The 24,420-nt window shown below is 49.9% G+C and overlaps 11 protein-coding genes across 11 annotated transcripts; 4 read left to right on the plus strand and 7 right to left on the minus strand.

Annotated features, from left to right (window-relative positions):
• Positions 1 to 19: 19 nt before the first annotated feature.
• Positions 20 to 259, minus strand: COCMIDRAFT_82909 (uncharacterized protein; the record flags this gene model as incomplete). Its single annotated transcript, XM_007685286.1, has 1 exon — positions 20 to 259. The coding sequence occupies one exon, from the start codon at positions 257 to 259 to the stop codon at positions 20 to 22; it is 240 nt and encodes a 79-aa protein (XP_007683476.1).
• A 188-nt stretch (positions 260 to 447) lies between these two features.
• COCMIDRAFT_22431 (uncharacterized protein) lies at positions 448 to 1,145 on the minus strand (the record flags this gene model as incomplete). The annotated part of the gene is made up of 2 exons (XM_007685207.1): positions 448 to 585; positions 978 to 1,145. 2 exons carry the CDS (start codon positions 1,143 to 1,145, stop codon positions 448 to 450), a joined length of 306 nt encoding a protein of 101 aa, XP_007683397.1.
• A 331-nt stretch (positions 1,146 to 1,476) lies between these two features.
• Positions 1,477 to 3,962, plus strand: COCMIDRAFT_32672 (uncharacterized protein; the record flags this gene model as incomplete). The annotated part of the gene is made up of 4 exons (XM_007685235.1): positions 1,477 to 1,636; positions 2,048 to 2,494; positions 2,630 to 2,786; positions 2,846 to 3,962. The coding sequence occupies 4 exons, from the start codon at positions 1,477 to 1,479 to the stop codon at positions 3,960 to 3,962; spliced, it is 1,881 nt and encodes a 626-aa protein (XP_007683425.1).
• A 3,572-nt stretch (positions 3,963 to 7,534) lies between these two features.
• On the plus strand, positions 7,535 to 8,440 carry COCMIDRAFT_82947 (uncharacterized protein; the record flags this gene model as incomplete). The annotated part of the gene is made up of 1 exon (XM_007685287.1): positions 7,535 to 8,440. The coding sequence occupies one exon, from the start codon at positions 7,535 to 7,537 to the stop codon at positions 8,438 to 8,440; it is 906 nt and encodes a 301-aa protein (XP_007683477.1).
• A 3,058-nt stretch (positions 8,441 to 11,498) lies between these two features.
• COCMIDRAFT_22434 (uncharacterized protein) lies at positions 11,499 to 12,025 on the minus strand (the record flags this gene model as incomplete). The annotated part of the gene is made up of 3 exons (XM_007685208.1): positions 11,499 to 11,761; positions 11,839 to 11,904; positions 11,947 to 12,025. The coding sequence occupies 3 exons, from the start codon at positions 12,023 to 12,025 to the stop codon at positions 11,499 to 11,501; spliced, it is 408 nt and encodes a 135-aa protein (XP_007683398.1).
• A 1,893-nt stretch (positions 12,026 to 13,918) lies between these two features.
• On the minus strand, positions 13,919 to 14,331 carry COCMIDRAFT_22435 (uncharacterized protein; the record flags this gene model as incomplete). The annotated part of the gene is made up of 2 exons (XM_007685209.1): positions 13,919 to 14,208; positions 14,262 to 14,331. 2 exons carry the CDS (start codon positions 14,329 to 14,331, stop codon positions 13,919 to 13,921), a joined length of 360 nt encoding a protein of 119 aa, XP_007683399.1.
• A 682-nt stretch (positions 14,332 to 15,013) lies between these two features.
• On the plus strand, positions 15,014 to 15,895 carry COCMIDRAFT_82862 (uncharacterized protein; the record flags this gene model as incomplete). Its single annotated transcript, XM_007685288.1, has 2 exons — positions 15,014 to 15,480; positions 15,532 to 15,895. The coding sequence occupies 2 exons, from the start codon at positions 15,014 to 15,016 to the stop codon at positions 15,893 to 15,895; spliced, it is 831 nt and encodes a 276-aa protein (XP_007683478.1).
• A 753-nt stretch (positions 15,896 to 16,648) lies between these two features.
• Positions 16,649 to 18,250, minus strand: COCMIDRAFT_1291 (uncharacterized protein; the record flags this gene model as incomplete). Its single annotated transcript, XM_007685186.1, has 3 exons — positions 16,649 to 17,858; positions 17,919 to 18,085; positions 18,134 to 18,250. The coding sequence occupies 3 exons, from the start codon at positions 18,248 to 18,250 to the stop codon at positions 16,649 to 16,651; spliced, it is 1,494 nt and encodes a 497-aa protein (XP_007683376.1).
• Positions 18,251 to 18,898: 648 nt separating this feature from the next.
• COCMIDRAFT_32677 (uncharacterized protein) lies at positions 18,899 to 22,380 on the plus strand (the record flags this gene model as incomplete). Its single annotated transcript, XM_007685236.1, has 4 exons — positions 18,899 to 19,350; positions 19,397 to 19,858; positions 19,913 to 20,636; positions 20,803 to 22,380. The coding sequence occupies 4 exons, from the start codon at positions 18,899 to 18,901 to the stop codon at positions 22,378 to 22,380; spliced, it is 3,216 nt and encodes a 1,071-aa protein (XP_007683426.1).
• Positions 22,381 to 22,619: 239 nt separating this feature from the next.
• COCMIDRAFT_83053 (uncharacterized protein) lies at positions 22,620 to 23,055 on the minus strand (the record flags this gene model as incomplete). The annotated part of the gene is made up of 3 exons (XM_007685289.1): positions 22,620 to 22,683; positions 22,735 to 22,964; positions 23,023 to 23,055. 3 exons carry the CDS (start codon positions 23,053 to 23,055, stop codon positions 22,620 to 22,622), a joined length of 327 nt encoding a protein of 108 aa, XP_007683479.1.
• Positions 23,056 to 23,145: 90 nt separating this feature from the next.
• COCMIDRAFT_82861 (uncharacterized protein) lies at positions 23,146 to 24,138 on the minus strand (the record flags this gene model as incomplete). Its single annotated transcript, XM_007685290.1, has 5 exons — positions 23,146 to 23,417; positions 23,476 to 23,667; positions 23,720 to 23,738; positions 23,785 to 23,920; positions 23,972 to 24,138. The coding sequence occupies 5 exons, from the start codon at positions 24,136 to 24,138 to the stop codon at positions 23,146 to 23,148; spliced, it is 786 nt and encodes a 261-aa protein (XP_007683480.1).
• Between the last annotated feature and the right edge of the window lie 282 nt (positions 24,139 to 24,420).

A 24,420-nucleotide genomic window follows, 5' to 3' on the forward strand; every position in this document is an offset into this window, starting at 1 on the left:
CCGCGTATGTACACAGCCTTCAAGGTAGCGGAGAAGATGGGCGCGACAGCACTCGTCGCAGAGAGAAGAAGGTAGATGCGGTGGCTGGGGAGGGGTCCATGGGATTGTGCTTGCCTGACCGAAGATGACGAAACCTGGATGCACAGTAAAGCCGCGTGCTGCCCGGTGCCAAGGCGTTTATTACGGCAGCTAGGAAGTTCATAGAAGATGATCGACACGTGCCCACGCCCAAGAAACCTCCACTCTCAGCCCTACCCATCTGGCTCCTTACTCGCCGCCAGAGCTTCCAACTCTCCCATCCACGCTGTATCGTGTGCGATGTTCCAACGGCTGTGTAGCACGATTGCTCGATGATGCACTAATCCCCATCCGTACCAACAGCGAGCACTCTCGACTGTCTTTTGTCATGTACATCGAAGATCCTCATCTCTGCCCGGTTTCAGATCGCTACCGTCTGAAGGTCCAGACCCGTTCGCTATACGATGCATGGTCTTCATCCTCGTATCCTTCGCTAAGAAATGCACTCAGGAAGAAGGCGCTGACCCTGAAGGACAATCTCGTGCTTTGTATTAACCTAATTCTATGCTATCAAAAAAGGCATCAGATAAACAGACTACTAACAACACCAGTCACACAGTATATTTGCACACCCATAGCAGGTGGTGTGTATTTACACCTGTCTCTTCTTCGGCGTCTAGAGGCCTTGAGGCCTTGGCTGAATTCCATCCCTCATTCCAGTCTACTCTATACTACATCGTATTCTGTCTGACGAAGCAGCTAAACTCTCAATCGCCCGTTTCTGCCAGTCCGGATACCTTGTCTGCTTTCAGGGTTCTTCAAGTGCTCTTCCTAAATTTGGTCAGCTTTGCGCCTTGTGGCTCGGTGTGTCCAGTCTTACATGGAAGCTCATACACTTCGGCCATTCTTTTGGAGCGTGACATGCGTCGAAGCTGTAAGACAGCTATCAATACACCTACCATCGCCACGACCAGGCCCAGTACACCAAAGCTTATTGCCACACTGAGCGGCTCAGAACTCTCGTTGCTGACGATTGTGTCGTTTGCTGAAGAGGTCATAAGCGGATTTGTGGCGTTCATGTACGGCCCGGGTGTTACGATTGACCTCGCTATATTTGTGGCGAGCATGGCGGATGATGGTCTTTGTAAATCGAGTAGGATGGGGGTCGATTTATGTTGCAGAGTACGCTTGCGAGAAGAAACTCAAAATGAAATGAAATGGATGTTTATGACTGATCAATCGGAACTTGATTGAGAGGAAGCAGTTCAGGGTAAGAGGCTCAGGATCATCTTTATGTTTATTGCAGAGGCCAGTTGACTCTGCCCTGTTGGTAACGCATCTTCGAAAATGCGACCAAGTGCGATGAGATGCGATGACGAATGAGCGAATGGAGTTGATCCAGGTTTCCCTACGTGATATCCACAGTCGGTACGTACTGGAAAAGCGCGACAATATGCGATGAACAATGATAAAGTTGGGAACCCAACATCACGCCAAGATAAACCTTCAGCCTGTGACTGCGACAATGTGCGACCACTAATGAAGGAGGCTGAGGGGGGCCAAGTTCACCATTCTGCAATCATACCGCACATACTTAGTGACGCATCCCTGGTCGCTTGTAACTGCGACAAAGTGCGACAGCCAATGGTAGCCCATGCTGCGGATAGGCCAAGTTCACAGCCATGTTGTGGCTTGCATGAGCTGATATTGCCAGCGCAGCACGTGTACATGCTGTTCTCAATATCGCACTTTGTCGCAAAGCTTATTAGATACTCTTTTCGCATTTTGTCACACCTGGATAGTGGCTTCCAAAAGAGCAGATTTCCACATATATATAAAAGACGCGACTTATATCTAGAGTTCACTCTCACTTCCACCAAGTTGACCAGCCCATCGCTCTCAATCTTCTTCGTTCATGGACTTCTTCCATCTGTACTCCATTTCTTGAATTACGCGCCGTTTTTACCCCAAAGAACATCCCGACTTCGATCATGTTCATGAACACCAACGAACGGGAATGCCCGCCCAGCAAGTCACCTATATCAAACAGAACGTACCCCCCGCATCCCCGGCAGGATATGCTGTGGATGTGATAAGCTATTTGCCACAGCTTCCTTTCCTGCCTTGTGCATGAACTGCGGCCATGCAACATGCGAAGCTTGTCCGGTGATTGAGTTTGTGCCTCGTGGTCACAATTTGAGTTCTCATCAAAACACAAATGAAGGGCCTGGCAACTCGCTCGAAAAAATCCTGCAAGCTCTATCGGAGCCGGATCGGTCTCGCGGTGTGGACAGAAATAATGGACAAGAGATACGAGGACAGGTACAACATGAAGGGGATCGTGAACAGGAAAACCAAGTGAAGCCCCGTCGAGAGCATCCGAAAGAGCAGCAGCAGTCGTCGTCGATTTCAGGGCGCAAAGAACGCAAGTTGAACATGGACAAGTGCCAAAGGTGTCGAGATGACAAAAAAAAAGGTAAGTGATTGCGTGGCCATCGGGATGAGACTTGCATCCCAGAAATACACTTGTTCACGCACGCAAAAGCATTTCGATAAAAGTATTCAAAACTCTTACTGATAGTCAACAATTAGTGTATTGGGCAACATTCAGGAAAATGCAACCGCTGCATTGAAAAGGGGCTTCCTTGCTCAGAAAGAACCCGAGTTATACGCCCTCGGAAACTTGCATCGAAGTCTCCGCCACCAACGCACAACGACATTTCCCCACCAATCGTTTCAGATGCCTTGAAAATCAGCTTTGACCAAATGTATGTTGATATCCCCCGAGTTTTGCGAAATAAGACCAGAAAGGTTGACGCGTTCACAGTGCTCTTCTCGTAAGCTACTACAAAATGATGGACGCGGCTCGAAAAAGGCTGAATGAACTTCAAAAAAGCATGAAACCATTCCTTGAGTGGAATCTTTTATATGATGACTACGATTCGGGTTCAAGTTTTTACGATTTTGTCAACGCCATCTCTTTTGAAGCAATTCCCCTATGCTTGAAAATACTCTTGACTGAGCAACAATTCCTGAACAGCCCCTCGATACGCTCTTTATTTATCAGTCTAATTCTCACTGTGGATTCCCACATCACGATTGGCATCTGCCCTTTTTGCGACTATTCCGGTGTCGAAATACCGATTAATGGGCTTATAGATTCTATGGATTTATGCAGAAATTTTGTGCTCAAGGAACATGTGCTCCAGTGCCATGGCGATGAGTTCAATAAAGACGAGCTGGAAGAAGAAATTCAAATGTATACCAAATTGTCACTTGAAGTACCGCAGAAAATCGGAATGGTGCTTGAAGCTTTGGGCTTTTCTAACCTTGCCGAGCAGAGTAGATCTATCGGACTTTTCCGTGATGACTGGGTGATTTGGTTGGATCGTAGGATACCAATATCGCAATCAGGAGGTCTCGATTGTTTGCGAAGGACAGAGTTCCATCGTATTCTTGATTACAGTTTTAAAGAAGATCAAGAGCTTTCACATATTTTGGGTCAGGCTGAACACTTACAGAATGACGTCAGCGTATGGAACAGTCAAGACATACTTGGGAGAACACCGCTGCACATATTGTGCCAGTTTGAAGAGAATGATACGGCGATCGAATTACTTCAGGGAGCGTTGGAAGCAGGTGCAAACTCAGGAATTGCTACGATTCATGGGACTATTCCGTTGCATCATGCTGCTGCGAACGGATCTGTTGACATGTGCAATATTTTGGTAAAACATGGAGGCAAATCCGACATGGAGGTTGAACAGTGTTCCAAAAGAACCGCGCTCGGACTTGCGGTGGTCAATAAACAAGATAAAGTGGTGGATCTGTTGAAAGACTACTATACTCATGCTGGGATGAAAGGAGAGGTAGCGAGAGCAGACAGAATCGCAGTAGCAGTGAGGGAAGGAAAATACAAGAGGTGGATATCATACTCTGAGTAGGACATGTGTCAACTGAACCATACCTACTCAGAGCCCGCGTTTCAATACCGAGCACAAGATAGACAATCATTGCACTTGCCCAAAAAGAGTCACAAGAAAAATACCAATATCCTACAAGAGTTGCCGTAGCAATTTCGAGTCCATCGATATCAATCATCCCAGCACGTAGATTTTGGCGTCTTTTCTGCTTCTTCTACCCTCCGGCCTCAACCTTGTTGCATCTGTTGTGAGATCTTGCAATCGATAAGATGGCAAATAAGAGCCATTGCTGGATTCACAAAGCACTTCAGACCATGTATCTGTTGGACATGCTTGATGCCAGAGTATTGAACCAACCACAGTTAAATCCAGGAAAGTAAATAGGGAAGACCTGTTCCAGCGACACTAGGGTTGGAATGCCAAAGCATACTTTATATGTCTCCATCTCTGTCAAGAACAATAAAGTATTCACCTCATTTCTCAATCGACCAAGTACCCAATCATCACTTACTCGCCGCACCAAGCAAGAAGGAGAGAAAGAAGAACAAGAAAAGTCATGGCAAATCATTATGTCATATCCTAAGCACGTGATGAAAACGACTACGACTACGACTCAGCACAGCCATTTACACTCGGAAAGTAAGAGAAGTACGCACATACAGATACGGGAAGGAGTAGTCAGCAGCAGGCAGCCCAATTACCCCCAAAGAGTAGAGCCCAAAAAAAAACGGAACATGCCACGAGGCAACAACAAGACGTAGCGATTGCACCCTGCATGTGAAGCCGAAAAAAAAATCAAAAAGAAAAACCAAAGAAACCCGTCAAAAAAGAAGTAACAAGAGGTAGCATATGACGGAGACTGATGAGAACGGAGCATGTTCAACCGGGTGGATACACACATAGGAAATGGACTAAGCACAACAGACCTCTCTCTCTCTCTCAATAGACCCGCATTGGGTAAGTTTTTTTCTTCTCTTCTCTTCTTTTGGGAGGAGGCAAAGAGATGATCAAGTACATGGACATGGTACACGTTGGTGCGCGAGGGCATTGTTTCCGACACGGACAAAGTTTCCAAGTTGTGATGCGTCCGTGGCGTCTGTGTGCATGTACATGTGCATGTGCATGTGTGTGTATGTAAGAGAAACGAACTTTCTTTGTTCTTCTTTTCTGTTTGCAGCGGATTCATTTTTTGGGGGAGCAATCTCCGCAAACAGGCAGAAGTAAAGAAGAGAAGGAAAAAGAAAGGAAGAAGTTTAGGTCGCGGGGTAATGTTCGCATACCCGTACTTCCCCGGTGCCGAGTTTTCATCTTTTTTTTTTTTCATTTTTCTGGGTAGGTGGAGATGATGGCTGTGGTAGGGCGTGGCGTGTGGGTGGAGATGATGATGTTAAGCGTGCTGGAGAGTGCTCCACGCCTTCTCATGCATTGATTTGTAGTAGAGTGTCCAGAGCACGCATGGCAAACTACATAAACTAAATTTTGTTACGTACCACAAAAGTTGAGTTTGCACTAGGAAAGAGCCAAAGAAATATGCCGGACAAAGGAAGCATGGTGTGTATGTGCATGACACCCTGACCCAGAGTTGAGCCGTTTGCGGGATCTTGGGAAGGGAGAAAAAAATTACGAGGGCATTGCTCGGCAGAAGCCTTCGATTGGCGTCTAGGGTACCAAGATGCAACATGACGAAAAGATGAGGTTCAGGCTAGAAGAGGTGAGGGGAACCGAACGATTCTAGACCGTGGCGGGTTTTGTTGGACATGGGGGTTTCTCAACGTAAGCGGCTTGTATGTACGCAGCTATGACGGGAGATACGCTAAGGGTAGTAAGGGCAAGGTGGAGATGAGCAAGCGAGAAAATTCTGACGGAGTAAGGCGTTTGGGAAATCGGGTAGTGAACCATGGAACAAAAGAAAGGCTTTGAAGAAGATGACATGTTGGGACGACGTATGCCGAGCACTGTACCATTCATTCATTCATTGCACGGCTTTTGTTCGGCAAGCCGGTTAGAGGGTAAGACTAGAGTAGTTTTTTTTTCCTTGCCTTTTGCGTGGACGGGACGAGGTAGAAGGAAAGTTGGTCGGGTCATGACGACATTGTTGGTTGTCTAGACGTACACCTAGCAGTGGGAGAAGCTGTAAGGACGCGCGGTCGGGTAAGATGGGCAATGCATTGGTATGACGGATGCAGATGGATAGCTATCCTATCGTAATCGATAAGTGGATAGGGCAAAAGTCAAAATTCTCGCGCATAGCTGGCGCGCGGGACAAGAGCCACCCAGTCAGGACAGGGAACAAGGAACCGGCGGCCCACAATTCATTTCGAGTGCATGGCCGTGGGACGGGGAAGGCCATAAGCTGCGGAGTGGCAGGGCTCGCAGCACAAAGAGCGAACGACGAGCGTCGATGAGACTCCGGCAAAAAGGACATGCAGCAGTCGATGTCACCTTGGCGGCGTGGTGAAATCTTGGACAAGTCGGGGGCCACGGCGCGCAACCGGGCGCACAGCAGATTCGGGGCGAAGCAGAGGCGGCCAATGGAGGCGGGGAATATGCACACGGGACGGTGGCAGCTGTGTTTGGTGCCGGTGCCGTGGTGCTGTGGTGCTGTGGTGCTGTGGTGCTGTGGTGCGCCAGCGCAGGCAGGGCGGGCAGCGGCGGCGACTCGAGAGGATACACGTGTGTGCCGGTATACGGAGCCGGTGAAGGAGAGTACAGCTGGGTGGGAGTGTTTCGTTTAGCGGGATTCAGCTGGCAGCTGTGCCCCTGGCCGCTCACGGCCCGGGCGCTAGTGATCGTCAGGAACAGCGCTGTGATTGGCTGCCGGGCTGGCCCCCGCCCTTGCCGTTTGCGGACGCATGAAACCAGCATGCGCCTTGTGTGCCCTATTTGCAGCGCAGCCTCAATCAACTGCGCATACGCACACACGAACGCACTGTCAGCACAGGAAACACAAAGCTCAGATCCAAGACGTCGTCGCATCTGCACAGCGGGGGCGGACATGCCGGCGGCCTGACACGGCGCATGTCCACGAACACGCATATAAGCAAAAAAAGTGGACGGCTGCAGACTCTGCGCACTGTTGAACGCGCCAGGGACACGCCGTTCGACCAGTGACCGGGCCGGCATGGCAGCGCCACATTCACTCGGCCTCGTCGTGCGCGGAGGATGCGATGTGGATGCAGTGCAGCGCAGCGCAGGCGGGCCAGGCACGTTGCAAAGGGGCCGTGCCTCGGCGCTAGCGTCAAGGCCCAACCGAACCCACGCACCCACCCTCTTGCATTCCCTCACCTCTCTCTCCTCCGCTAACCCACACCACCCTCTCTATATTTCAGTCGTCCGCCCTCCTCCTGTATCATTCTTTCTACAGGCTTGAGGCTTTGTTCTACCTTCATTCATTCCACTCTCTCTCTCTCCAAGACACTTTGTCTTCGACTTGTCAACGCGACAACCTCACTCTTGAAACTGCTAGCCAGTTCAGCCATTCCCTGAGAAACCTCTCAACTGCAAACACTACTCGCCAACTCCTTGGAACCAACCAAAACAACAACAACAACAACAACAACAACAACCAAACAACTCTCATATCCATCGTCAACATGAAGGCTTCCACTGTCCTCGCTTCCCTCCTTTTCGGCTCCATTGCCGCTGCCGCCCCCGTGGACAAGCGCGCCCTCGTCTACAAGACCGAGGTCGTCACTGAGGTCGTCGTCATCTACACCACCGTCTACGGTGACGAGCCCACTCCTACTCCCAGTGCCGTCTCTTCTTCTTCTACTACTGCTGCTGCTTTCTACGAGCAGAAGAAGCCCGTCCCTAGCAGCACCCCAGCTGCTCTCCCGGCCTACACTCCTGCTCCTGCTCCTGCTTCCAGTGCTCCTGCTCCTCCAGTCTACACTCCTCCGGTCGAGGAGAAGCCCAAGCCAAGTCCAACTCCTTCTCCTGAACCTCAACCGGAACCCCAGCCATCTCCTTCTCCTGAGCCTCAGCCTGAGCCTCAGCCATCACCCTCCCAAGCTCCTGCCCCAGCTCCTCAGCCTGAGGAGGTCTACACCCCGGCTCCTGCTCCTTCCCCAACTCCCAGCCCATCACCTACTCCTGCTCCCGCCCCAGCTCCTGCTCCTGCCAAGTACCCCACCACTGAGTCCTCATCCTCTGGCGGCGACGTTCACCAGGATGTCGACATCACCGTCTATGACAACACTGGTGCCGCTGGTGCCTGCGGTGAGCCCCTCACCGACGACATGATGGTTGTCGCCATTGCCAAGGGTGCATGGAACGCCAAGGGTGGCTCTACCTACGATGTCATGACTGGTGCCTCCAGCAACCCATGGTGCGGTGCTAAGATCAACATTGAGTACGAGGGCAAGAGCTGCCAGGCCACCATCATGGACCTGTGCCCTGGCTGCGAAGGCCTTTACGACATTGATCTGTCCCGTGCTGCCTGGAAGGCTCTTGGTATCACCGAGACCACCCGTCTCAAGGCCAACTGGAGCCTGGCCTAAGCTTGTCCTAGAGGCGCTTCTCGCCATGATCAATATACCCAAGATTCTTGCAATCTAGCTAGCGCAGGCCGGGTCAGCGCTTTGCACGACCTTGTTACGACCCCTCTTCTTTTCTTCGTCACTCGTTTACCAATCAATGCCTTGGCTTTAACCCCAAGCATGCTTGGACCATGTATTATCCATTCACTTTCATGTACACAGCTTTAGGGATCCGGTGTATGGGCTCGAACCTCTTTCTTTAGATACCCATATGCTCGTCATCTTCAGGCACAATTCAGATACCACAAAACAATCAATCTCCATGACGATTGCGTGCACGCATGCATTGTCTAAAAAACAACCATGTACAAATTTCCCACACTTGCACATCGTGATTTCCCTGCTTCTGCCGTGGTTTCCAAGCTCCGGTGCACTGCCCCCAATCTGGGTTCTCTAATGTCACGCACATGGCCAATGACACGGCTCCGCGTCTCCGCGAGCGAACATCGTAATCCAGCTAAGAGTGAATACGTGTGCCTCACCCCTAACAATAGGAACCTGAGCTATCGTATTAACACGCAAGCATCCTTGACTCGTAAAGTACTGCGTACGCTCTCTTTCTTTGGTCTAGTCTTGGTCTCGACGAGGAACCAAAAAAAACTGCCGAAATGCAAACAAGACGAACAGGCCCGACGACGACGACGCACGTCCTTTTTTTTCTCTCTTTCTTTTGTTGGTCTGTTCTTTACGTTGCAACTGTGACTTGCGCTTGCACAGCCACTGTCTACCCACACTGCGCCACTTACTACGACCGACGGACGTTGCATTCCCCGGCCCCGAGTCGGACTATGCACACAGACACACTCTCTTGCACTGACCCTTTCTCTCCAGCCACAATGACCCGGCTCAGCACTTTCCTTTTCCTTGCCTACCCCGGGGCGAGGGCCCTTGCGTACGCGGGACGGCATGGGATAAATTGTCTCGAGAAATAAAACCAAGTCCCCTTGTTTACCACCACACGACTCGACTTTCACCTTTGTGCGACCAGCAAGCGTCGAGGTGAACCAGAGAGTGTTTTTTTTTTGCCTCAGGTTCGGTCAAAAATAGAAACACAATAACAACAACAACAATTGCTAAGGGAAACAAAGGGAGGGAAAAAAAATTGTCGTGCCGCGTCGCAAGTAAACATGAATGTAGTAAACAAAATATGTGTGGGTTGCTTAATTAAGCAAACAAAAAAAATTATTATTACATGTGTGACAGGTTTGAAACAATGGTTTCCCTCACTCCCCCCTCCCCCCTTGCACCCGTCCAACTTCGCCTCCATCCTCACCCCCCTTTTTTTTCCCTTCCTTCCTCGTTGGTTCGTTCAAATCTTTGTTTGCCCAAACCCGCGCGACTCCGGGTACTTACTCTAGTGTTTCATGGGTTTGCCTGGGTTGCCTGAGGAGACGCGGGGGTGGTGGGAAGACGGACTTTGGCGCCATGGTTTGACACTAGCCGGTAGGTAAGGGAAGGGAAGGGGGGGGGTTAAAAGGGGGGGGTGTGGTGTGGTAGTAAACAACAAATGAGTTTGTGTTTTGGAGCCAAATAAAACTACGTCGCCGGCTCCCAAGGGATGTTTTCTATTTCTAGTCTCTAGGATCATGCATACTTGGGGGTTAAGTAGTATGCGAACTACTGGGGATGTTTTGTTGCTTAAAAAAAAATTAATTTCATGCATGTAATGCGCATTGTCGTTGCTGCAAACTACTGGATTACACATTGCCGCCCGTTTTACAAGGAAGAGAGAGAGAGTGTGTGTGTGTGATGTGGGTGAGCTATGGTAATACCGCGACACATGCACCTATACCGTGAAAGTTTTTGAGTTTTTATTTGTAACCGTGACGATTCCGTACTAAGTAAGTAAAGTACCTTACCTGTGGGGTGTTTAAACTTTCCAACACAAAACACACAGACACGCACGCACGCACGCACAAACATGTCTAATAATCCCTGGTGTTTTTTTTCGAGAGAGAGAGAAAGAGAGAGAGAGATTGAAATCTCACCTCATCATCTTCTTCTTCTTCTCCCCCTTCTCCCTGGTTTCCCCGTTTGCCGGGCGCCACTCCCTGCTTACTTTGGCGCTACGTGCGACGTATGGCGCCATTCCGCCCAATCGCGGCGTGCTTACGAGCACGGGACATGCGAGTGCGCGTGCGCGTGCGTGTACGCATACTCCTACCACATATTAAGGAACAGGACAGGGCTTTGGTAGGGATACCAACCAACCCGGTGTAATAATAGGTTTGGCAATCGTATCCGGGGTCAGCTACGTAGTCTGCATTTATCAGCGTTTTTACGGCCAAAAGTAGGCTGGTCTTTTTTTTTGTGGTTTTGCTGGCGTTTTCTTGGTGGTAGTAGTAGTAGTAGTAGTAGTAGTAGTAGTATTGGATTGACCGCTGTTACCTTTAGGGGTGTGAAGCTATATAGCCATATTTGAAGACAAAAAAGATATAATTTTGTAGTAGCAACAGCTGTTGAAGCTACATAACTAGACTAAATATACTGATATAGGGAAAAGCTGCTGGCAAGGCAGTACCAACTCCCTACTAAAATCCATCACAAACGATATATTTTACGAGCGGCTTATGATATGGACTGGAGATGTGTAAAAACAGGCGTTTTACTACGTTGTAAGCCCTCTATTTACATTGATCACGTCGCCGATTCGCCAAGATATCGTCGTCCGCTGTGATTTTATCCTATTTTCCTTGTATGTATGTATATTTGTATGTATCTATCTATGAATTAAACGTTCTGTCCCACAAAACTACGCGAATACAGCAATAGCCGTGGACTGGAAGAGAATCGGTGAAGATGGCGAGTTCTCCTATGTTGGAGTATATCCTTATAGACGTAGCCTGGTCGTAGGGATGGCCTAGCGCGATTGATCGTACTAGCAGATGTCCAACGAACCGTAGATACCGGGTGACAGCCCTCAACGGGCTCGGGGTCTAGCGGTCTCTACCTGTATCCTAACGGTACAGCTGGTGTTGAATATAATAATTATTATTCTTGGTGGAAAAGATGGCAGATTTCAAGCCGATACGGTTCTCGATACCGTCTGGGCGGATCGCAAGCTGGTTGACGGTGAAGGTGGCGCCGAGTTTTTGAAAAAGGACTTGAGCTTGTCGCCCAGAAGAATCCGCACGACGCACCGCTTTCCATTCTGAGATGGGATGATCCAGCTCTCCGGCACATCCACCCCGGCATTGAAAGCCGTCGTCGCGACCATGATGCCCGACTTGCAAGCGAGAAAGCCGCACTGGTTCTCACGCCGTTCCTCCTCCTCCAGCTGCCCTTCGTACTGGAAGCAGTCCAGCACGCGGGCTAGCTAATGCATGGTCTCCTGCAGGGAGCATAGACGAGTAGCTTACCCGGCAATTCAGCTTGCTTGGTAAGATACTTGACTATAGGCTTCCCGTCGGCCTCCATGCTGCTCGCTACGGTATGGACCTCATAGGCAAGATTCGCGCGCGACTTACTTTGTCGAAAGACGGTGACTTGTCCATCCACACCAAAGAGCCGATAGGGGAACAACCTCCTCGGTATCCCCCTCGACATCAACGTGGTCGTCGATAAAAACCACCGAATCTTGCGGATCGCGGCCCGTAGGTTTAGTTGTCTGTTCGTTCAAGCTTAACATTTTATCTAAATATTTTCTGCGGGGCATACGGACGGGCGAAGCCTTGGGGCCACAGTATCGCAGCGCCGCCTGATTTCGACTATTCGTGGGGAGTGTCTTTTAAAGTATTACATTTCTTGTAACAGCCACTCCGCTAGCTGAAGGTCCATAATCATCTTTCGCGCTGGGCGGGAGCCCAGCAACATTGATGGCTAACGCCGTCATGGACTGTAGGTGGGTGAGCTATTAGCTGTAAGCAGAATCCTGGTACGAGTCCATGCCACAATACTGACCCAAAACACTGTTTTGCTAGCTTATTTAAGCTTTCTTGTCTGTCTCACTGCTTACTACGGGAGTTTAACAATACTAGACAAGCGCGTAGTACAATCGTAGTAGTAGAGCTTCAAAAGCGCCATTGAGGGCAACGATGGTGCACAGACGTTTTTTGATGTGCATTGAAAACTGACCACGTAATCCATCCAGCATTCGTTACTTTGATGAGGGCCCCTGTCTAGTCCTCCGGATGTAATGGGAGGCAGTAATATACATCATCCGCTCATCCCCCATTTGTCTGTTCCCAAAACCTTAACCATGGAGAAATGGAAACTCCGGACACTTTCTTGTGCTGTTTTCGGTTATCCGACGGGATACTTACCATCTTCCACACACCTTGTTGTGTTGGGATTTTCTAGATAGGGAAAGTAACAGCAAATGTGGAGTACCACTGGTTTTTTTTTTCATTTGCCACAACGTTATCTTTTTTCCCCTCGCTCCAACATGCCATGCGCGCGCATGAAAGTTGGGTTTAGATTGGGGAATTGGGGAAATTGAAGAAGACAAAGGGCTAGGCCCGTCATCCCACACGCCATTTCCGCCCCACCGATCTTGTTGTTTCCATGTACTATTTACACATGCCAGCGCCACACCTACTGCTAATATTTGCTTTGTAAAATCCGAAATTCTAGGCTTGGGCATAAGCTTACGGTGCTTGATGCGCTGTGATTGGGTGTGCCAAGAGCAGATCAGGGAATATCGTTTGTGACACCTGCTCCCTAGAAAATAAATCGGATTCTCGGCTTCAGTGGGGGGTTGCCAACTGGCTTGCTTGTCAGATGTTGATTTGTGTGTGCTTGTCGGGTCAGGCGGGGGGATGTGTGCCGAGGTAGCTTGTGGGAAGGCGCCAGGTGGGATGGTGGAGTTGGATTTACCCACTCATCCGAAGACTGCCCGAGTTGATTCCGCGGCGCGTTGTCGATGATGTGGGGGTTTGTAGTTGCGTGTCTTGTTGTACAATGTCGCCATCGCTGTAACAGTCATTGTCGCAGTCAATTGTGTGATTTGGGCACATGGAGTATTGCACAGGCGTCAAAATACATGTGGGCTGAAATATTGCTTCTTTGGCAAGCGAAAAAAAAAGCTCAAATCAATGCAAAGTACACGCGACACATGCAAGGCACCCAGAACCAATGTCGATTATCAATTGTTTATGCATTTCGTGTTGAATAAGTAATGAATGCCGTTCTTGTCACCATACAGTACCCATACAGTTCCAATACAGTCCCTAGCAAACCGCAAAAAAATGATTGTCAAACAAAAACCATGCCGTATCCCAAATACCAGTATCCTCGAAAATGTCCATCTTGATGGGTATCGAACCAAAGCAGCCACGTGCCCCTCACTTCTGTCGCGAAACCTCGTGTCTAGCTCTCATGCCGTGCCTCGTTGCCAGTTTTGATCCTCTGCCCCGCACTAGAGTGCGTAAACGTAAAACGTCAGTCCTTATTAGCTCGTCCAACCATTGCCTTATCTTCGCGTCGTTATCTTTTGGCCATCTACGCAAACTGGCTGGCACCACCAGACTCGAGCAGCTCCATCTCGGCCTGTGTCCATGACAGGTTCTGGAAGCGGGCAGGCAGCTCGGAGCGATCAAAGTACAGGCCCTTTCCGGCCTCGACGGGACCAAGGTTCCTGCCAGCTGCACCGCCAATGTGACCACCGACAAGGCCGCTAGCGTTTGCGTTGAGCGGGCCGTGCTGCTGTGCCTTTTGTCGGTAGGCCTTGAATGACGAGGGAAGCTCCTTCATGTGAGAGGCAGGGTGCACGTGCGGGGTGTGATCAATGTCTGTAATTCAACATTAGTTAGGCGAAGCAGGGCCCGTCTGCCGTAGAACATACGCGAAGGAGTGGTGCGCTTGCCCAAGAAGCGGATCATGGGCTGGCGAGCGAGTGCCCTGGTTGCGTTCATGGTGAAATGTATGCGGTGGTGTGGTGGTGGTGGTGGTGGTACGAAGGGCAGGTAGCGGTTCGGGTGGTATCAAGGTCCAGAAATGAGCCGAAGTAGAGCCAAGCGGGGTTTGGCGAATGCGGAATCTCACGACGAGGCGCAACGGGTCAGTGGTATAGTACGAGGCGTCAAGTGTTGAGGCAGAGGCAAAGGCAGAGACAGAGGCAGAGACGGAAGCAGAGGCAGGCAACAAGGTTGGTGGTGGAGGGGAGCCGAGCAGGTTGAGTGAGAGCAGGGCATAAATATTATTTCACTCGGGCGGGGACAGGACTAACGCCGAAGCCGCTCAGCATAAAGTTGGCTTGGCCGGGGGTCGTGTCTGCCCACGGTCGAACGAGCAGTGAGCAGTGAGCAGTCAGCAGGCACAGCACGCAATGGACGGACAAACATGGCACCGGCGGGCGGCGGGCGGCGCGCAGTGGTGGGAGTCGTTCTTGCGCATCTCGGTCATAGCTTCCTGCAGCCGCGCCGGCCAGCCCACGGCTGTCTTTTCTGTTCTCTGCAAGTGCTTCCCTCCCCACCAATCGAAACGCTGTACACGCCCGCCCGCCCTTATCGACCCCACGGCCCTTCTCCGCATCCTGACCACCGGGAATTGCATATCGATACTTGCTCGTCCGACCGCCGCTCCGCCCTTGCCACCATGCACGAGCTCAACCTCTATGGCCAGGTCACTTTTGCCCGCTATGAGCAGGTCCTGAACATACTCGCCGGCGTTGCTGCTATGCAGCCCCAGCGCATCTACGAGCGGCACATCATCTACAAGCCATTGCGTGAGCCTGAGGAGCCCGGCTCCAACTTGGGCCGCCGTGGAGGCACCCAGACCGTCGCCCAGAAACAGGCAAAGCAGGCTGCCCCCGTCGTTCTGTACCACACCCAGCTGGTCCAGAAGTTGACGGAAGATGATTTTGCTCTTCAAGAAAGCACACTGCCAGAGAGCGCCACGTCGCTGTCTGCAGACGTAGAGGATGGGGACGAGCCCGTGTGGTCGTTTGTCTTCAAGGACATACCAGATACTGGCGACAGAGGCGTCTCCATCCGCTTCACCCACACCACTGACTTGTTATCTGGCGACCCTCATGCCTATATGCTCGCCTCTGGGCCAAACCAGTTAGATTGCCTCCCGCCGTGATGCTAGTGCCCCCTCTGACCAAAGCCCAGGTTCGTCACCGAGTATTACGTCCAAGGATACCGTTTCGTCCACGGCAACGTCATCATATTCCTGCACCGCATCCTCCACGAGCCCGGCGCTCGCAGCATCCAAAAGGCCCCCAAATCCACACTCCCTGCCTGGACTGGGCTCCATCTCTTAGACCCGAGCGGCGCCTACGTACTCAATGCCACTGTCCAGATTGAGGACTTTAACAACGCCGCCGTGCTAGAGGCAGGTGTCAACGAGCTCAAGAGGTTTCAGACACAGATGAAGGGTTGCGTTAACTTGTTCTTGCCCGATCGTCTTTCTCAAGACCCTCGCGTCAAGTACAAGCCTCCTCCACCTCCTGCCACCCAAGCACGACCACGTTGAACCCTCGCATCATGCTGATGAATGGCAGGGCAAAGCTGAATTGAAATGTGCATTGAGAAACACGGAACACGTGATTGGATGTAATATGATTAGTCAGTGTAGAATGCCCGCGAGGAAAGAACGCCTGCTAGAGCAGGCAGCCCTCACGACACGCCTCATCAAACAAATGACGACACAATGACATTTTCTTGGTTTGCTACCTGACTTTCATGTTTGATCTCCTTCCCTCACAACACTAGGATTCTATCTTTCAAATGCTTTTCTTTTAGTGTTTGAGCGACCTGTATTAGATGGCAGCGAGTTGCAGGAGCGCCTCACCTTCTCATGTCTGCTTGTCTTGCAATGCATCTCGTTACGGGATAGAGGCAATGTGTGGCATGAGCGGTTACCCGATTGTTTGCCTGAGAAGCACATGTAGTCTTTCCTTCCCTGGGTTTGATCTAGGAAAGAGCCCAGTGATGACTGCAGTCTGCCTTGACGCAGTACAGAAACGTCCATGAGTAGTCATCAGGCCATTCACAATGAGAAAGCAAGCTCGGATAGCTATTCAGTCCAAGGAAAGCGCATAGATGCCATTGTTTGTTAATAAAAGGAGTCCGCCACGTCTGTCGCCATGTACTCATCCCATTCCTTTGGGAGGGGGTTCATATTACACTCGTCGCCGCTTGTTCTTCTTTGTGTGACTGTGAGCTTCTGTTCTTGCCATACTCTTTGCGAAGAGATATGTTTTTGCGTCTTGTTTGCAATAGTACTCTACGAACGCATGTGTATACGGCACCCATCTCCCGAAGCAACCACCAAGGTTAGAACCTGCTTTTCCTTTCCAGTTGCCACAATGGGTTCGTCTTGCGGGACAGTCAAGAAAGGAAACTTTTGCACTAGCCTCGCTACAGTGTATCCCGCTTCTAAGAGGGCGAACTCTTGGCCTAGGCATACTCGAGGCCCACCGTTGAAGGGCAAATATCCGTAACCTACATCGCGCAACAACTGTCCATCTTCCCACCTTTCAGGGCGGAACTCAAGGGCGTCCTCCCCATAGATGTCCTTGCGACGATGCATAGCGTATACGCAATAACCAACGGCTTCGCCTTTTCTCACTAATATCGGGGACTTTCCATCCGGGCCGCCTCCGACGGGCAGCGTTGTTGTCTTGAGGGCTGCACGGGAATTAACCGGCACCGATGGGTAGAGACGAAGTACTTCTTTCAGTACTAGGTCGAGGTATCTCATCTTCTTCAAATCTGCCCGAGTTGGCTGAGGTGCATGCTCTCCAATGCCTACTACTTCTTCTATCTCTGTTCGTAATCTTTCCAAAACCTGAGGGTGACGAGCTAATAAGCGCAAGGTCCAAGTGAGGCAGCACGCAGTAGTGTCCCTACCCGCAAGCAGGACGTTGAGACACTGATCACGGAGTTCCTTCTTGTTCCGGGTTTCTTGGATAAGAGCATCAATAAACACGTAGTTCTTCGTGTCCTCGTCTTCCGTCTCTTTGAGCTTGGGCTTCTCCGCATCATCTAGTGCGTTCTGAATTGCATCGTCAACAAAACGATGTGAAGTCTTACACGCCCGCCAAAACTCTGGCGTATTGGCAAGCCAGTATAAGTCTCCCAAACGGCCGCGGTGCGATATGTAATCCTGGCCTAAGTTGAAAGCCGCCGCGAACTCGGACTCTTTTCCAGCAATGTCATTGCTTTGCAAAGAGCTCAGTGTCTTGCCAAAGAGAAGAAATGTCGTCGTATCGAAAGTCAAACGGAAGAACAACGGCTGCAAATCGACTACGCTATCGGGAGAAACCTGATCGACGAGACTTTCGACCGACTTCTTCATCTCTTCGAAGTTCTGGTAGCGATTCGAGGTGAACTGAGGTCGCAGAAGCGCACGTGAATGCCTCCATGCTGCACCATCCTGGGTAAAGATGCCGCTTCCCATCAATGGAGCAAAATGCTTTGGTCGGAGCCCAAGACTGAAATCTGTCACGGAGGTTAGTCCTTTCGGTCATCTCAAGGAAGCAAGGCCCACGAACTCATGGGTAGGACCACTGGAATCTACTACATCCAAGAAAAACTGTAGGATAGTCTGGGCTCTTGCGTGTTGCCCTGCTTTGAGGAGCAGATCCAAGCCTTGCGGCCATTTTGCTGCCCACCTCCGTGGTGCTTTGCATCCCATTTGCGCCGCATATTGGTCTTCTTCCTCTTATATGTCAGTAGAACAACAACAAATATCCCTGAACACGCATACTTTACGTTGAATCTGGCGACGCCAGATCCTGTATCCCCAAAAGGGGAGAACAATCAAGAGTAAGGCTATGAGTTTAGAGGCTTTGTTGCCTGTAAAGTTGATGTCCAAGGTACTCATAGCTATGATTCCGCATCCAGTTCAAAGATAGCAAAATTCAAAGAAATCTCGCAGTCGCAGGCTGTAGGTGCAAGGGCGTCAACAATATACTTCTATGGTTGGCATTTCGCCCCCAGATTGAAGTCAGCGGCACAATCGTTCTGCTTTCTCTTATCAGCGCACAGGATCGAAAAGTGTGGCAGGTCGAGGGCCATGGCCTGCGGGGCTGAACCTATTAACGGACCAGTCAGATGATTTTGTCTAAGCCATCGCTAACATACTCGGTTACGGTTGGCCCGCGACGCGCCTTCGGCTTTCTGAGCCTATTCCAATGTTACATCCGTGTTTCTAACCCTCCTGTGACGGCTATCGGCTGAATGCATAGCGACGCAAGGCTATGGAGGCACTCGCTCACATGCATATCTGCGAAGGCAGCCGCCTTTTGCTCTCTAGGCCAGCGCAATACCACTCTTACGGCCGCCGACCGATCACTTCAGAAAAGATTGTTCTGCTTCATTTTACAGTGCTTGTCTATGCAGTGCAAACATTCTCGATGTGCTTTCTGACCACGTTGTACTACGTACTCCATGTCAAAACTCTGCACAACCTTCCCATGAGCAACCTCGCAAACCTTTGTCGCCTGGCAACTGGCTCGAGATAGCGTAGAATATGGCCGATCCTATTTCACTGGTGGCTGCGGGGGTAGGAATCGGTGATGTTGCATTTCGGCTCATCACCTATCTCAAAGGCATCAAAGCAGCCGCTAAGACTATAGACGAAGACATTGAAGGACTGATCAATGAGATTGAAGGTCTCCAAAAGGTTCATGGTCACCTCGAGAAAGAATATCTCCAGAGTATGACTAACGTCGACATGGGAGACGACGAGAGGGGCCTTTGGACAAGCACAGGACAAACTCTCAAGAACGGTCAGAAGCTTACAAAGAAGCTTGAAGAATCAGTGCAGTCTATCTACGGTGATCATAAACTCGTCACTAGCAGGTTGGACGGCTGGGAAAAGGCGCGTAGAAAGAAAAGCAAAGACAGCATGATCTCTGGACTTCGAGACCAGATCAACACATATCAGGGAGCCCTACAAATGTTGCTCGGTTTCATTTCCATGTAAGTTGGTCAGTTATCCCAACTGCTTCCATTGACCGGTACGCAGGCAATCTACTCGTGAAAGCCACAAGGATCAGAATGCCCAGCTCGACAAATTGGTAACTGATTTCCAAGAGTTGAAGAGTCGAATGGAACAACAAGCGCAGTACACACCGTTACCCTTATATGAAACCGTGACTACCACAACAGCCTATCGCGACTTCAACGTGGAATCTGTGTCAGTCGTGAACCAGCTCGGCATTGCAATCGACAATATTGCGCACAATCCAGTGTCCGACGCCTCGGTGACAAACGAACATTTTGATATTCCGAAACCCGTCGATCCGTTTTATACTGGTCGTGAAGACTACGCAGAACGATTGCGTAGCTGGATGCTACCGAATCATTCTCGGAAGCAACGCGGTACATCGGCTGTCAAAGCAGAACAAAAGCGTTTCGTTGTGTATGGGCTTGGAGGTGCAGGGAAGACACAGTTCTGCTCCAAGTTTGCTGAAGACAATCGCCAATAGTTAGTTTATCATGGTTTCGAACATATGTAACGCTGCTGATGGGTCACTTCTAGCTTCTGGGGAGTCTTTTGGGTAGATGGTAGCAGCCGGTCGCGGTTGAAACAAACCTTCTCTCAGAATGTGTCAAAGATTGGAAAAGTCGATCTCAACGAAAATGCTGCACTCCATTGGTTATCAAACCTAAGTCTTCCTTGGCTTCTTATCATCGACAATGCTGATGACCCTGATCTCAAGCTTGCGGATTATTTTCCTCGAGGCAATCGAGGTCACGTTCTTGTAACAACCCGTGACCCTGGGAAGAAGTCGTTTGGTACTGCTGGTGATAGATTTTTTGAATTCCAAGGACTAAGTACCAGCGATGCAAGTAATCTACTGCTGAAAGCAGCCGGCCAATCGGAACCATGGGACACGGTCGTATCCAACATTGCTTTGAAGATCGCGAAAGCCCTTGGTTATCTTGCATTGGCAATCACGCATGCGGGTAGAGCCATTCGCGAAGAGTATTGTAAGCTGAGCGAGTATTTACACTACTACGAACGTCAATGGGAAGCGACAAGACAAACCAGACTTCCAGTGAAAGACAAGGATGCCGCCGACGAGTTGAGCGTCTTCTCAACTTTCGAGTTGAACCGAGAAGCTATCGAGAACCGAGCGACAAGAGCATCTCGAGACGCCCTTCAATTGCTTGATACCTTTGCATTTCTTCACAACCAAGACATTAGATACGACTTTTTGCAACGATCTATTGAGAATGCCAAGGTTGAACATATGAAGGAAGTTGAGGATAAAATGAATGAACGTCGATCCAAGGCAGCCAAGCCCTCACGCGACTGGTCGACGTGGTGCAAAGAAACTGCGTTCTTAGTCCTTACCTACCTCTACCAGAACCGAAGCCCACCCGTTCTGCCCAGTGTAGGACACACCATCATTTGCTTCTTCAAAGACATTCGCTAAACCGTTACAGGTCATCCGAGATGGACGTGATAAGAAGGAGATGAACGAAGATCGACTACGTCTAGCTTTACGGCAGTTGACTCAATTTTCACTCATAATAAAAGGCCACAACTCCGAAAGCTACTCTATGCACCCCCTTGTGCACAAATGGGCGCGTGAGCGACCTGGTATGAGTATCGCAGCGCAAGGAGTTTGGGCCGAGGCAGCCGCAATGCTACTATCACACTGCATTCTGATCCCACCGCTTGGCAATACGGAGGAGGAGGAAGAAGTCCGGAAACATATCCTCCCCCATGTCGATCACGTACGCCAATGTCAGCAATCTATAGAGCAACGCATGAGGGACAAGCGCATGGCACGGATGAAGCCATGGCCGGTATTCGATGGTGGCTTTGATAGGGGCAAAGCTATAACATATGCTAAGTTCAGTCTCGTTTACATGCAGAATGGACGATGGGATGAGGCCAAGCGACTACAAACTGCAGTAAAAGATTTCACGAGCCAAATCCTAGGCATGAAGCACCCTGTCACTCGTCGCGCCACTAGACTACTGGCCATGACCCTCTTCAACCTCGGCCAAAGCGAAGACTCAGCTAAGCTGGAAAAAGAAGTCCTGGACGCTTGTGTGCTTTTCTTGGGCGCCGATCATCAGGAGACACTGGTAGCCAAATTCACTCTTGGAAAGGCGCTTTTCTTGCAAGGAAAATTTAGCCAGGCCAAACTTCTCCAAGAAGAGGCGGTCGAGGGGCTCACTAAACTGATAGGCCTGGACCACGAAGATACCCTTGATGCAATTGACCGGCTTGGTCAGACTTTACTCATGTTCTACACCAAAGAGCATGTAGCTCGTGCCCGTCAATTGTTTGTCACCGCATCAGAAGGCATGGAGAAGTTGCATGGAGATGAGCATACACGTACACTCGAAGCGCGGGAACACCTTTGCGGTTCTGCCATTCGGACGGGGGACAAAAGTCATTTGGACGAAGCGCATGCGATGATGATAAAGATTCTGGAGGTCCGAAAGGAAAAACTTGGCAAAGAACATGCCTATACACTACTTGCGATGGTGAATCTCGCTCTCGTAAAATGCGCGATGGGTATGCTTCATGAAGCAGAAGCACTTCTCCAGTATGGCTTACCTATCGCTGCACGCAATTTAGGTGAAGGCCACATCGCCTATCTCTGGGGCCGTTATCACCTTGGCCGAGTTTGGGTGCTTCAGGAGAGATGGGAGGAGGCAGTAACCTATCTACTTGATGTCACAGAGAGACAGCGCTACACATTACAAGGAAGAGGCGAGTTTCATCCCGATAGAATTGGCGGCCTGATTGAACTAGCAACAGCATACAACGCGCTGGGAAAAGTTGAAGAATGCGAGAGGGTGACTGAGGAGGCTTTGGCTGCGTTAGCAAAGATATCTACAACTGAACATCCCGAGGCAAAGAGGTTAACGGAAAACAGAAATATCTGGAGGCAGCGGAGAGCAAAAAGTATGGAGTGTCTGCCGCGCGAAGATTCAGCACATCCCATCGAGGAGCATGTCGGAACAATTTCTGGATCGATATAGCGTACTGTTTGAAGATCGGAATATATAGCTTTAATACTGTTACTTCTAGCGACACGTTTACTTCAAATTTATCTTCATATTTATATCCTCTTCTATATCGATGTCCCAAAGAGCCCAAGTTTACCAACTCCCTGTCGCCGGTCAACTACACATCTATTACCCTGCCTACCATAGCATCTATTTACTATTGTAGTTAGATTAAAATAGCCTACAATAGCTATAGATCTTAGTAGAGTCGTTTACAAAGATATTCTAACAGTTCCGTCATGCTCAGCAACGACTCCGTATCGTGTAGTGGCAAGGCTATGGCATGATTAGAGCTAATCAGTCCAAGTGTGTTAAAACGTCACATACCTCCAGGCCAGGTTACCAGTGCACATATATCTGCATCCTGTTACCAACTTCTCTAGAGCCTCCACGATATCAGGGCGATCCTGATAGGCACGATAGAGCCTAGCGGTGCAAATCTCGTATTCCGCTGAGCATTGCGCAAGCAGATCCAGTACCCGATCCAGTGCTCCTTGGAGACTACCAGTCTCGGCGTAAAGTACGAATAAGATGTTCGAGGAGGATGCGCCCGCGGCCTGGAGCACTTGTCAGTACTATGCATACAGGTATACCAACTGTACGTGTGAGCCTTACCAACTCCTTCTGCACAGAGAGCAGATCGTTCATACTAGTGTTTTATAAGCATTCGATCTACTTGGTCATCAGAATAATTCGGCGACTAACATTGAGGTCACACCATTGCCAGCCTCATATACATCATCCAGTAGCTTCGAATCCTGCACATCTGCAGGCAACTGTACTTTGCATGCGTAACTGCTGATGATTAGCGATCAGTGTTTTGACAGTAGCAAACCTCCGGTTGTAGACTAACAGCAGTGCCGCTGTGGTAATTTTTACAGCGCTGGTAGCCATCCTTAAACGCCAATACTCTTCGAGAGTCGGCAAAGACTGATCGACACGAAGACCTTGTTCGTATCCGACCATCTCTAGATAGATACGAATCTCCTTGGCAAGGTTGTGTCGCTCATCTGTGCATTGTCATGATTCAGCCGATATTCAGTTCGGCGTTTCAAAGAGTTTGCTTACGAAGTGTCATGTCCTTACGAAGTCTTTGCCAAACATCCCGAGATGTCTCTAAGATTGGTCGAAAGGATGTGTTGACTTTCCTGTATGGTGGCAGATCTAACAACTCACGTACGAAATGTATAATGTCGTCGCGACACTTCTGGGCGTGCTCGTAATCAGAGTTGAACTCTCCTTCTGCTTCATCGATTTCTGCTTTCTATCAGTCCATGCTGATCCAAATGTAGAGTTTTGACATGTAGCTCACCATCGTCCCAGATGAATAGCTGCAGAGTGTCACTCGATATACAAATAATGGAGCAGGGGTCGTACCCAAGCGCATAGATCAGTACATGTTTCCATGCGCTCAAAGTCTGCATACGGCCACCATCCTGCGCCAAAGCGACCCAGATCTTGGGCTTCGACTTTACGAAGTCCTCGCCGCTTGCTCGGGATGCGCTCAATCATCCTATCACGCAGTCAGTACCAGCTGCTACGGCTGTATTCGGTCGAAGCATACCACTGAAATCGTTCACGAATATGCTTGCGGAGGCCCTGGATGTCTGGGTTTAGATCCACTGGCCAGTAGTCTGCAGGCATGTACTGCCACAAATCAGGCAACACGAGCGATTGGCCCTTGATCTCAGCAATGACATCTCGAGCGCTGGTATGAGAACTATATGCCATGATTGAAGGTCTTTGAACTTTCTGAAGGAAAGTTTACAAGCTGAACAAAGCTCAATGGAGCAGATGCGCAGGCTGTATATACATCCAGCAAGCCGTTCTAGTCAATGTCGCCAGTTTATCGATGCAGTCATTATCTTTCTGTATGAAGTATATTGCCATATTGGGCAGTCTGGATTCGACTAACTTAGCGCGAATGAGTCCGCGGCTGAGCCTGTGGATGGAATTGAACACACAAGGGCGATAAGAATAACTCGTGAGGGGCTAGTCGCAACACGTATCTTC

The sequence above is a fragment of the Bipolaris oryzae genome (assembly GCF_000523455.1).
Source record: "Bipolaris oryzae ATCC 44560 unplaced genomic scaffold scaffold_8, whole genome shotgun sequence".
NCBI classification, from domain to species: Eukaryota; Fungi; Ascomycota; class Dothideomycetes; order Pleosporales; family Pleosporaceae; genus Bipolaris; species Bipolaris oryzae.